The sequence below is a fragment of the Hyperoodon ampullatus genome, assembly GCF_949752795.1.
Source record: "Hyperoodon ampullatus genome assembly, chromosome: 17".
In the NCBI taxonomy this organism is placed as follows: Eukaryota; Metazoa; Chordata; class Mammalia; order Artiodactyla; family Ziphiidae; genus Hyperoodon; species Hyperoodon ampullatus.
In genome coordinates, this window is record NC_136930.1 from 41,143,499 (window position 1) to 41,155,510 (window position 12,012).

Below are 12,012 nucleotides of genomic sequence, written 5' to 3' on the forward strand. Positions count from 1 at the left end.
CCACTCCTGTGACATGTGGCCTGGGGCACGTGCCAGGGCTTGGTATCCTTTATCTGTGCCCTCAGTGTCCCCGGTTATTTGTTTAATGATACAGTGATTCTTTTTTTTTTTTTTTTAATATTTATTTATTTGGCTGTGCCGGGTCTGAGTTGCAGTATGTGGGATCTTTTAGTTGCGGCATGTGGGTTCTTAGTTGCAGCATGTGGGATCTAGCTCCCCGACCAGGGATCAAACCCAGGCCATCTGCACTGGGAGCGTGGACTCTTAACCACTGGACCACCAGGGAAGTCCTGATACATTGGCTCTGGAAAGATGAGACATTAACTTTTAGAAAGATCTGTTGCTAGCTCAAAATTTATATTTTGACTCAACTCCAGGAACTGGCTAATGTCCATGATATTCAGATCCTAAGACTGTATGAATACACTGTTCCCACCAAAATTGCTTGCATATTAAAATCACAAATATCAGGTGCTATTAGAACTCTTTAGGGAGTGAAGTTACAAAAAAACAATAACTTAACAGAAACTTAATGAAGCCTGGGAGCAAAAGAATAAACACAACACATGTTATTACCCTTTTAAAATCTTTAGCTTTTCCCCTTGCGTCTTTTGATTACCGTGTTAAGTATGTAATATCTTCTCAATGCATGGTTTTGCTTTTTTAAATTGTGCATGAGTATTGATTTGCAGGTTCCATTTCCTTGTTATTATTTACAAAGTTTTGATATTCAGATATCCTAAGTCATTATATAGAGGGAAACATTTTTTTTTTTTTTTTTTTGCGGTACGTGGGCTTCTCACTGTTGTGGCCTCTCCCGTTGCAGAGCACAGGCTCCGGACGCGCAGGCTCAGTGGCCATGGCTCACGGGCCCAGCCGCTCCGCGGCATGTGGGATCTTCCCGGACCGGGGCACGAACCCGTGTCCCCTGCATCGGCAGGCGGACTCTCAACCACTGCACCACCAGGGAAGCCCGGAAACATTTTTTAAGGAAAAAAAATATCATCCTTAATCCTACTACCTTGCCTACACAGCAAGCATTTTTATTTCTAATTTTCAGGTTTTGCCTTAGAGCCATATTTTACCTGGATATAATCACTGTAAATATACAACTTTCAGATCTACTTCTTTCACCAAATCGTAATTGTCTTCCTATTTACAGTTATGTTAGAATTATAATGTTAATAACTACCTACTGCCCCAAATGGAACTCCTGAGCGTTCCCTGCAAAACCTGCACCTTCCCCATCCCTGAGTCCACCTTATTCCCTCCCTTTTTCCCTCACCTCACCTCTAATCTGACAGGAATCTTACTGACCCCACTTTCAACCTGGTGTATTATTGACAGTTCTCTAGGGCTGTCCCAACAAAGAACCACAAATCAGGTGACTGAAAACAACAGAAATGTATTGCCTCCTAGCTCTGGGGGCTGGAAGTCTGACATCAAGGTGCTGGCAGGACCATGCCCCCTCTGAAACTTGTAGGGGAGAACCCTTCCTTGCTTCTGACAGTGGGTGTTGGTCCTCAGCACTCCTCAGCTTACAGCTGCATCACTCTCATCTGTCTCCACGTGGCATTCTTCTCTTCCTATAAGGACACCAGTCATATTGGATTAGGCCCCAGACTAATGACCTCATCTTACCTTGACTGTATTTGCAAAGACCCTATTTCCAAATAAGTTCACATTCACAGGTATCTTTTAAGGGGGACACAGCTCAACCCAGAGGACCACCCCTCTCTCTCCGCCCCACCTCCTTCCTGCACTGTTCTGGCTTACCTCCCCCCCGACCCTCCAATTCCTCACTGGGATTATTGTACTAGCCTCCTAGCTGGTTTTCTACTGTCACATTTTCCTGCTATGGTCTATTCTTTTTTTTTTTTTTTATGGTCTATTCTTGATTCCTTTGTTCAGAACCCTCCAGAGACTCCCTACTCACTCAGAGTAAAAGCCAAAGTCCTGGCAGTGGCCCTACGGTCCCTCCTGATCTGCACTTGTTCTCATCTCTCACCCCTCTCTGCTCCAGCCACTCTGGCCTCTTTGCTGATCGTCCAGCTCACCAGGCATATTCCCACCTCTGGGCCTTTGCACCTGCTGTTGTTCCCTTTGCCCAGGATGCTCCCTCCCAGATACCCACAGGGCCCATACCTCATTCAAGACTCTGCCCAACTGCCACCTTCCTGACCACTGCTATTACATCATACCCTCACTCTCACCCACCCCGCCACAGTCTCTATTCCTTTGTGCCATTTTATTTTTCTCCAGAACACTCTCCACCTTCTAAGAGACTGTGTTCTTTACTTGTTTATTTTCTTTTTTATCTACCACCACCATCCAAATGGAAGCTTCTCTAGGACTGGAGTTTTTGTCTGTTTTGTTCCATCCTTAGCACCTAAAATAGGGCCAGGCCCACAGTAGGTGCTCAGTGATTATTTGTAGGATTAATGAGAAATAGGCCAGCACATTGTCTCATAAATTACTAAACCATTTGTCCTTATTAAATGTTCATCTTATTTTCCTAATTTTTTGGTCACTGTAAATAATGCTGCTACAAATAGCTTATTCTGTATAGTTAATTTCCTCCTTTTTTTCAATTATTTCTTGGGGCCACATTTCCAGAGTGAATATTGTCAAATGTCCTTCCAGAAGAATTTTCATCAGTTCATAATGCCACCCACTATTAATAATCGGACTCTGTTTCCATGCTGCCTTGCCACCATTGGATTTTTCTTTAAATTAATTAATTAATTAATTAATTTTTGGCTGCGTTGGGTCTTCATTGCTGCACACGGGCTTTCTCTAGTAGCAGCGAGCGGGGGCTACTCTTCGTTTCGGTGCGCGGGTTTCTCATTGTGGTTGCTTCTCTTGTTGTGGAGCACAGGCTCTAGGCGCGCTGGCGTCAGTAGTTGTGGCACGCGGGCTCAGTAGTTGTGGCTTGCGGGCTCTAAAGTGCAGGCTCAATACTTGTGGTGCACGGGCTTAGTTGCTTCGCGACATGTGGAATCTTCCCGGACCAGGGTTTGGACCCGTGTCCCCTGCATTGGCAGGCGGATTCTTTTTTTTTAACATCTTTATTGAAGTATAATTGCTTTACATTGTTTTGTTAGTTTCTGCTGTATAACAAAGTGAATCAACTATACGTATACATATATCCCCATATCCCCTCCCTCTTGTGTCTCCCTCCCACCCTCCCTATCCCACCCCTCTAGGTGGTCAAAAAGCACAGAGCTGATCTCACTGTGCTATGCGGCTGCTTCCCACTAACTACTTATTTTACATTTGGTAGTGTATATATGTCCATGCCACTCTCTCACTTCATCCCAGCTTCCCCTTCCCCTTCCCTGTGTCCTCAAGTCCATTCTCTACGTCTGCGTCTTTATTCCTGTCCTGCCCCTAGGTTCTTCAGAACCTTTTTTTTTTTTTTTTTTAGATTCCATATATATGCGTTAGCATATGGTATTTGTTTTTCTCTTTCTGACTTACTTCACTCTGTCTGACAGACTCTAGGTCCATCCACCTCACTACAAATAGCTCAATTTTGTTTCTTTTTATGGCTGAGTAATATTCCATTGTATATATGTGCCACATCTTCTTTATCCATTCATCTGTCGATGGACACTTAGGTTGCTTTCATGTCCTGGCTATAGTTCTGGCAGGCGGATTCTTAACCACTGTGCCACTAGGGGAGTCCTGTAAGTTCTTTAGTATCTTCTGATATGAACTGTCTGATCCAGACTCCTGATTTATTTTTTTTCGGAAGGGAGGTTTTAGATTCATATTTATCTATCCATCCTCTTCTGGGGGCAAAAATATTAATCCTTACTTATATTTGTTATAAGTATGTTTCCATTCTACAATGCCCTTTACCTCTGTTTGTGTTTCTACTTAAACTCTGTGTTTTAATCTTTACAGCTGTGGACTACTGTGCCTCAGAAAACCACGGATGTGAACATGAGTGTGTAAATACCGACAGCTCCTACTTTTGCCGGTGCCCTAAAGGATTTGCTCTTAACCCAGATAAGAAAACATGCACAAGTAAGTTACACACATACACACACATTTTTTGATGCTACTGCTATAAGCACTGTGGCTGAGGAAATCTTCCAAGCACAGAGTAGCACAGGATTATGTGCTGGGGTTAGGGGGCCTTTTACCTTCTGCTCTATTCCTCCTTTGTCAGGCCTTTCTTAACTTGTTCTAAGACCGTAGCCCACTCTATCTCAGTGTCACCCTTCACAGCATCTGACAACAGTATGTATCTTTGATCAGATACCACATGTCGGAGTGTTCCTCCAGCATCTACAGAGCGTGATGAGAATCAGACCATCTTACTTCATGCTGGCTCAGCCTGCCTGTGCCCACCAGTGTTAACAGGGCTTAAGAAATACTTTCACTGAAGCTTTGTGGCTTGTGGGCTGCAGCTCTGACTCCACACAAGTAAAGGAAAATCTCTGAGCCAAAAGGAGTTGACTGTGGCTGCCCCTGGGTGGGGGAGGAGTTGGTGGAGGGCATTTTGCAGAGAACTGCTCAGTGTTTGTTTGAGCTATCTAGTTCTATTTGTTTGAGCTATTTAGTTCTATTTTAGTTCTATTTTAACTATACGCATCCACATCAGAATTAATTTGAGCTCCCCAAATCTGACCATAACAATTTATAAACTGACGGTGGTCGTTCGTTTTGTAAAAGGATTCCAAAAACATTCTTTTAAGTATAAAGATATGTCAGAGCACTTAAGGGATTGTATATGGATAATTATCATCCTATAGAAAGGTTCACTTGAGAAAGTTTGTTTTTAAAGTATTGGGGCCCAGCATGTTTAAAAAGTGACATTTAATAGCAATTTAGAATAAAGTCACCTCTGAAATGTCCGTCAGTGAGAAAACAGGATTTCAATTCATAAAAAATTCATGTACCCACAGCCTTTCTAACTACATCTATTATGTAAAGCAGGATATGCCTGCATAGTTTTTAAAAAACATCCCCCCAAAACTCCTGAAACATCAACTTGCTTTTCAGTCCCTGCATATCAACAGTTTATAAGCACCAGAGCTAGAGGCAGGGGTGGAGGATAAAACTGTAAGGGGCACAGGAAGTCAAAACATACATTTCTGGACCCCAAACCACATGCCAATAGCAATGAATAAGGCCAGGTCCTTCCTGGAGGAGATATCTCGGCTGAGTCTTGAAGGCAGAGCCATCCTTCACCAGGTAAAGAAGAGTGAGATGTAGGTGGCCAGGAGGAGGAAAGATGTGCAAAAATATCAGCCAGGCAGACCCATCTCCACAACTGGCCTACAGTTGCTTATTGAACGAATAAGAGAAAGAGTGAATGGAGTGTTCTGTTCCTAGTCTCCCTTCCTTTCTGAGTATTCTGAGCTATGAGCCAGCGGCCTGGGCTGGGGTAGCGTTCGGGGAGTCGTGGCTGCTGGGCTGATGAGTCAGTTCTGTCCATCAAAGGGGAGGTCACATGCCGCCGAGGGCAGTTCAAACCCCAGTTCATCTGCATTTTTGCTGGATGATCTTGCCTCAGTTGCCTCAGCTGTAACAGGGGAGATAATACCACCTACTCCATGGTGTTGTCTTGAAGGCTAAATGAGAGAATTCATCTAAACCATTGAGCACGTGGCCTGGTGCCAAGCAAATTCTTGAAGGGATGACACTGGCTTCAAAAAGACTTTAAATTGGCATCTATTGAGCATATACCACGTGCCTGGGGTAAGTTTAATAGCGCCTAAAAAATTCAAAATTCAAGACTTCTGCTGGAGGCTGCTTGGGAACACAAGCCACACAGAGCAGCTCAGTCACCTGTGAGGTGTTATATGACCAAAGGCTCCCAGGGTGACACAGACAAGACTCATGGTAGGAGTTAAGGGAAGGAGGAGACCAGCTGGACGAGAAGAGGTGGGGATGCGGCTGCCACCCTGGGACGAGGCCTGGAGGGACACATGTATCCTCTCCAGTCTCCTTCCTGCCTCTGTAGCACTCCTTCCCTGGCTGGGGTCGCCTGACCTCACTGCCAGCCCCTGTTCCCAGAGCCTCACCATCAACACGTCACCTATCCAGAATCTCAGGGGATGTGGAGAATGACAAGCCCCAGGACAGTACAAACGAGGAGACCCTAGAAGTAGATAGTGCTGTGCAGGGGACCTGGGACAGGAGTTCCAGCTGAAAGTCAGGGGAGGGAATGGTCCAGCTGTGAGGTCTCACCAGCTAGGCACGGAGCCTGGCAGTTCAGCTGTCTCTGGGCCCTGTTGGAGTCAAGACCCAGAAGTGGGCCCCCCCACCAATGTGTGGGCAGAGAAGAGTGCTGGGCAGTCAGCCTCTGGGAGATGAGTCCCCTAGAAGGGTCCCCTTCCTGCTATGCTTGGGGGCAGGGCAGGGAGCCAGACCTGGGGAGGGTACTGGCAAGAGAATAGAAACCGCCCCTGCCTCCGGAGGACTTGGAAGGCTGTGAGAGTAGGGAATAAGGCAGTTCAGTTGTAAGAACCAAGACACTTGGGAATGCTCCAGATCTCTGACAAAAACAGGAGCACAAACTGAGAAATAGGGACCAGTTAAGAGAACAGAAACACAGGATGGAGGTGAAAGCTCAGAATCAAGTCAGGGATCCTATTTTTAGTTAATGAGGTATCACATCAGCTTCCAGCCAAGTCAGAGCCTGGCTGCTGCTGTGATGTTGAGAGATTTAAAACAGTTTTTTTCCCATTCCTCATCAACTTGCCGAAAATGAAATAAAAGAAACTCAGTTCCTTAAATTTGAGTCTCTATTTTTTTTTTTTTTTTTTTTTTTTTTTTGCAGTACGTGGGCCTCTCACTGTTGTGGCCTCTCCCGTTGCGGAGCACAGGCTCCAGATGTGCAGGCTCAGCGGACATGGCTCATGGGCCCAGCCGCTCCGCGGCATGTGGGATCTTCCTAGACTGGGGCACGAACCCGTGTCCCCTGCATTGGCAGGCAGACTCTCAACCACTGCGCCACCAGGGAAGCCCTCTATTTTTTTTTTATGAATTTATTTATTTATTTATGGCTTCCTTGGGTCTTCGCTGCTGCGTGCGGGCTTTCTTTAGTTGCCGTGAGCGGGGGCTATCCTTTGTTGCGGTGCACGGGCTTCTCATTGCAGTGGCTTTGCTTGTTGCAGAGCACGGGCTTTAGGCACACGGGCTCAGTAGTTGTGGCTCACGGGCTCTAGAGCACAGGCTCAGTAGTTGTGGCACACGGGCTTAGTTGCTCCATGGCATGTGGGATGTTCCCAGACTAGGGCTCGAACCCGTGTCCCCTCCATTGGCAGGTGGATTCTTAACCACTGCACCACCAGGGAAGCCCCTGAGTCTCTATTTTTAACCAAAAGTATATTTTAAAGCTAATCCAATTAGTAAGTGTGCAATTTTGATCTAAAAATTATAGACTTGTCAATGTAATATACCAAGCATGATTAATTTATGATTAAGCTAAAATGTACATAATAGAGCTTTATGTTCCTGAACAAATCATATAATTAAAATATGTAAGGAGTGTTCAGTTCTTTACCCTAAAGCATCCCATACAAATCCATCTGAATATTTTCTAGAGGGGAGAAGGGTAGAAATATGCAGGTGCCATCAATTAGCAAAATATTGGCAAGACTTTTTTTTTTTTTTTACTGTGGTAAACTATACATAATATAAAATTTTCCATTGTAACCATTTTTAAGTGTACAGTTCAGTGGCATTAAGTACATTCATGCTGTTGTACAACCATCACCACCATCCAGCTGCAGAACCTTTTCATCTCCCTAAACTGAAACTCTACCCATTAAATAACAATTCCCCCCTCCTCTTTCTTCCCCACCACCCCTGGCAACCACCATTCTACTTTCTGTCTCTTTGAATTTGGCTACTCTAGGTACCTCATGCAAGTGGAATCATACAGTATTTGTCCTTCTGTCACTGGCTTATTTCACTTAGCATAATGTCCTCAAGTTTCATCCATGATGTAGCATGTGTCACAATTTCCTTCCTCTTTAAGGCTGAATAATATTCCATGTATGTATACACCACATTTTGTTTATTCATCCTCTTGTGTTGCTTCCACCTCTTGGTTATTATGAATAATGCTGCTATGAGCATGGGTGCACACGTATCTGTTCAAGTCCCTGCTTTCAGCTCTTGGGCGTATACTTAGAAGTGGAATTGCTGAATATTACGGGGACAAGATTTTTAGAGGTCCATAGAAACCATTACTCCTGAGCTGGCGCGAGAACATTCTCAGATGCTCAGGGTCTTTTCAGGAGATAGGATTTGTGTCTTTGGTATCAAGGAGACTGTGGGTTTCATGTCTAATGCTTAATCATCTAACACCTGTAACGTTGAGTAAAGGCAGTTGTCGACATCGTATTTTGCATCTTGCTGTTTATTACTTACTGGCTTTGAGATCGTTTTACTCATTATTTTTCAGGCTCCATTGATAACTTGGTTGACACTTCTATCCTTATTTTTCAAATAGGAGTGCTTTCACAAAGTACCAAATGAATATTTATACTTGCATTAAAAATGAAACACAGACATAGGAAATAATTTTTGACTGCATCAGCAATAGAAGAACTAGAATGTATCAGTCTTTGGGTTTCCTGGCCAGCTTGTTGTTAACCTGCTGAGCCCCAGTATCTTCTTACAGCCTGCAACATGCCACTTGCTTTCGTAAGACCTGTGTGCATGAATCGAAGACTCTCAGTTGGTAACAATAGAGTTGCCATATGATCCAGCAATCCCACTCCTGGGCATATATCCAAACAAAACTATAATTTAAAAAGTTACCCCTATGTTCATAGCAGCACTATTCACAATAGGCAAGACACGGAAACAACCTAAATGTCCACTGACAGATGAATGGATAAAGAAGATGTGGTACATTTATACAATGGAGTATTACTTAGCCGTAAAAAAGAATGAAATAATGTCATTTGCAGTTACATGGAAGGACCTAGAGATTATCATACTAAGTGAAGTAAGTCAGAAAGAGAAAGACAAATACCATATGGTATCACTTATATGTGGAATCTAAAATATGACACAAATGAACTTACCTACGAAATGGAAACAGACTCACAGACATAGAGAACAGACTTGTGGTTGCCAAGGGGGAGGGAGGGTTGGGGAAGGGTGGATTGAGAGTTTGGGATTAGCAGATGCAAACTATTATATATAGAATGGATAAACAACAAGGACCTACTATATAGCACAGGGAACTATATTCAATATCCTGTGATAAATGATAAAGGAAAAGAAACTAAATGTGTTTTCTTTAAAAAAAAGACTCTCAGTTGAAAGAGACCTTCAAGTTCAACCTACTTCTAGCCCAACCACCCATCCTACAATATCCTCACTGTGTCATCATCCAGCCTCCACTTGAATACCCCTACTGACAGGACACTCACTACACCCCCTGCAGTGCATTTCACTTTATACAGCTCTGACTCTTAGAAAGTGATTCCTTATACTGAGCTGATCACTACTTCCTTGCATTTTGAGACCAACAGGACAAATTAAGCTTCTCACATTTTCCTGTTCACTAAGAATGAGTCATATCAGAATAATTTTATTTCATTTAGTAGACTAGCCAGGCATCGAAAATGTGGGAGGAACTATCTAGACTCTAACAGACATTCCATCAATTTGCTAAAGAGATCCCCATGCCCCATAGACCGGATGGAGAAATGTGTGCTGGATGAAAGAATCATTGGTTGAGTTCATAACTGGCCGAATGTCTGAGCTGAGATCCTCCTGGAGGGAAGTGTTTAAACAGCCTGGCCAGAAGCATCAAGGAGTGTTCACGAGCTGTCTTCTGTTCTTAGTGACTCCTTGTTGGTTCTTAGTGGGCAATGTTTACACATCTAAACTTTCACAAAACACTCCATTAAGAGTAACACCAGTAACCATTTATTTATTCAACAAATACCTGTCGATCGCCTGCTATATGCTAGATACTTTTGTAGATACTGGGAATGCAGTGGTAAATAAAACAGACCAAGAACCTCTTGTACTTATGGAGCACACATTCTATTGGAGCAGGGACACAGAGGATTACAAGTCTCAACAAGAAAGTGACATTTGGTCAAAAACTTGAAGCAGGTGAGGGAAGGAGGAAACTTTTGAAGTAGAGGAAACAGCACTGGTGCAAAGGCCCTGAGGCAGAAACTGTGATGCCTGGCAGTGTTGAGGGACAGCAAGAAAGTCCATATGACTAGATTAGAATGAGAGATGGTGAGGCAGGTGTTACGGTCCATAGTGCATATAGCTTGCCCTCTCCACAGTCATACATTCGCTTCCTATCTCCCCAAATTCCAGCGATCCCTGGGAGCTCATGGTCACTCCCCTATGCTGAGCTCCCAAACAGGCTTTGTTTGTTTGCCTGTATCTTGTGTGTCAGGTATAGACATCAGAAGCTATACATATTGTTCCTAGCAAGGTTCCCTGATTATTTTCTTCTCCAAATTACTGGGCACCTCCCACACCGTTCTTTTTTCTATTTTATTTCTGCCATTTTCCATGGCAACTAGTCTCACAATTATGTATATTTATTTTTAACACCTTTTCTAATTGCAAAAGTAATATAGACTCATTGTAGAAAACTGGATAGTATAGAAATGAAATTGTATAAAATGAGATGATCTGTAATCTTATCACCCAGCAATAACCATTGTTAATACTGATTTGCTACATTTCTCTTGGTCTTTCTTTCTTTTTTTTTTTTTTTTTTGCGATACACCGGCCTCTCACTGTTGTGGCCTCTCCCGTTGCGGAGCACAGGCTCGGGACGTGCAGGCTCAGCGGCCATGGCTCATGGGCCCAGCCACTCCACGACATGTGGGATCCTCCCAGACCGGGGCACGAACCCGTGTCCCCTGCATCGGCAGGTGGACTCTCAACCACTGCGCCACCAGGGAAGCCTGGTCTTTCTTTTTAATGCTTATGTATATATGTTTATAGAGTTGAGATCATAGAGTATAACGTTAAATCATGAGTATTTTCACATGTAATTTAAACCTTATCAAAAGCATTTTAATGTCTGCATAATATCCTATTATATGTATGTATCACAGTTTGTTCAGCACATTTTTTGGCTGTTCAAATTGTATTGTGATAAATGTTCTTGCATATAAATCTTTGCATTTCTGATCATTTTCTTAGGAACAAAACATGAAAGGAAATTTATTGAGTCAAAGGCTATTAACATTTTTAAGGCTTTTGATGTATATTACAAAATTATTTTCCAAAAACTTTGTACCATTTTTTTATACTATACCATAAAATTGCCTGATTTTTCTTTCTTCTTTTTTTTTTTTTTTTTGCGGTACGCGGGCCTCTCACTGTTGTGGCCTCCCCCGTTGCGGAGCACAGGCTCCGGACGCGCAGGCTCAGCGGCCATGGCTCACGGGCCCAGCCGCTCCGCGGCATGTGGGATCTTCCCAGACCGGGGCACGAACCCGTATCCCCTGCATCGGCAGGCGGACTTTCAACCGCTGCGCCACCAGGGAAGCCCAAACTGCCTGATTTTTTAAAATAAATTTATTTATTTATTTTTGGCTGCGTTGGGTCTTCATTGTTGTGTGCAGGCTTTCTCTAGTTGCAGCAAGCGGGGGCTACTCTTCGTTGCAGTGTGCAGGCTTCTCATTGCGGTGGCTTCTCTTGTTGCAGAGCACGGGCTGTAGGCGCGTGGGCTTCAGTAGCTGTGGCTCGAAGGCTCTAGAGCACAGGCTCAGTAGTTGTGATGCACGGGCTTAGTTGCTCCGTGGCGTGTGGGATCTTCCCGGACCAGGGCTCGAACGCGTGTCTCCTGCATTGGCAGGCGGATTCTTAACCACTGCGCCATCCGGGAAGTCCAAATTGCCTGATTTTAAAATTTTTTGTTAATTTACTAGGAGAAAATTTTTTCTCATTGCTTTATTTATTATCATGTCTTTAGTTACCGTTTCTTCATAAAATTATGTATGTCCAACTTATAAATGTATATTTGTTGGTGTTATTTGATTAACGAACAAT

General features: G+C 43.7%; 1 protein-coding gene across 1 annotated transcript in view; it reads left to right on the plus strand.

Annotated features, from left to right (window-relative positions):
* Positions 1-12,012, plus strand: part of MATN2 (matrilin 2) — a 154,307-nt gene that overhangs the window by 91,186 nt on the left and 51,109 nt on the right. Inside the window, exon 6 of the mRNA XM_079722824.1 lies at positions 3,910-4,032. Within this exon, the coding sequence (XP_079578950.1) occupies positions 3,910-4,032 (123 nt within the window). The remainder of the gene's footprint in view (positions 1-3,909; positions 4,033-12,012) is intronic.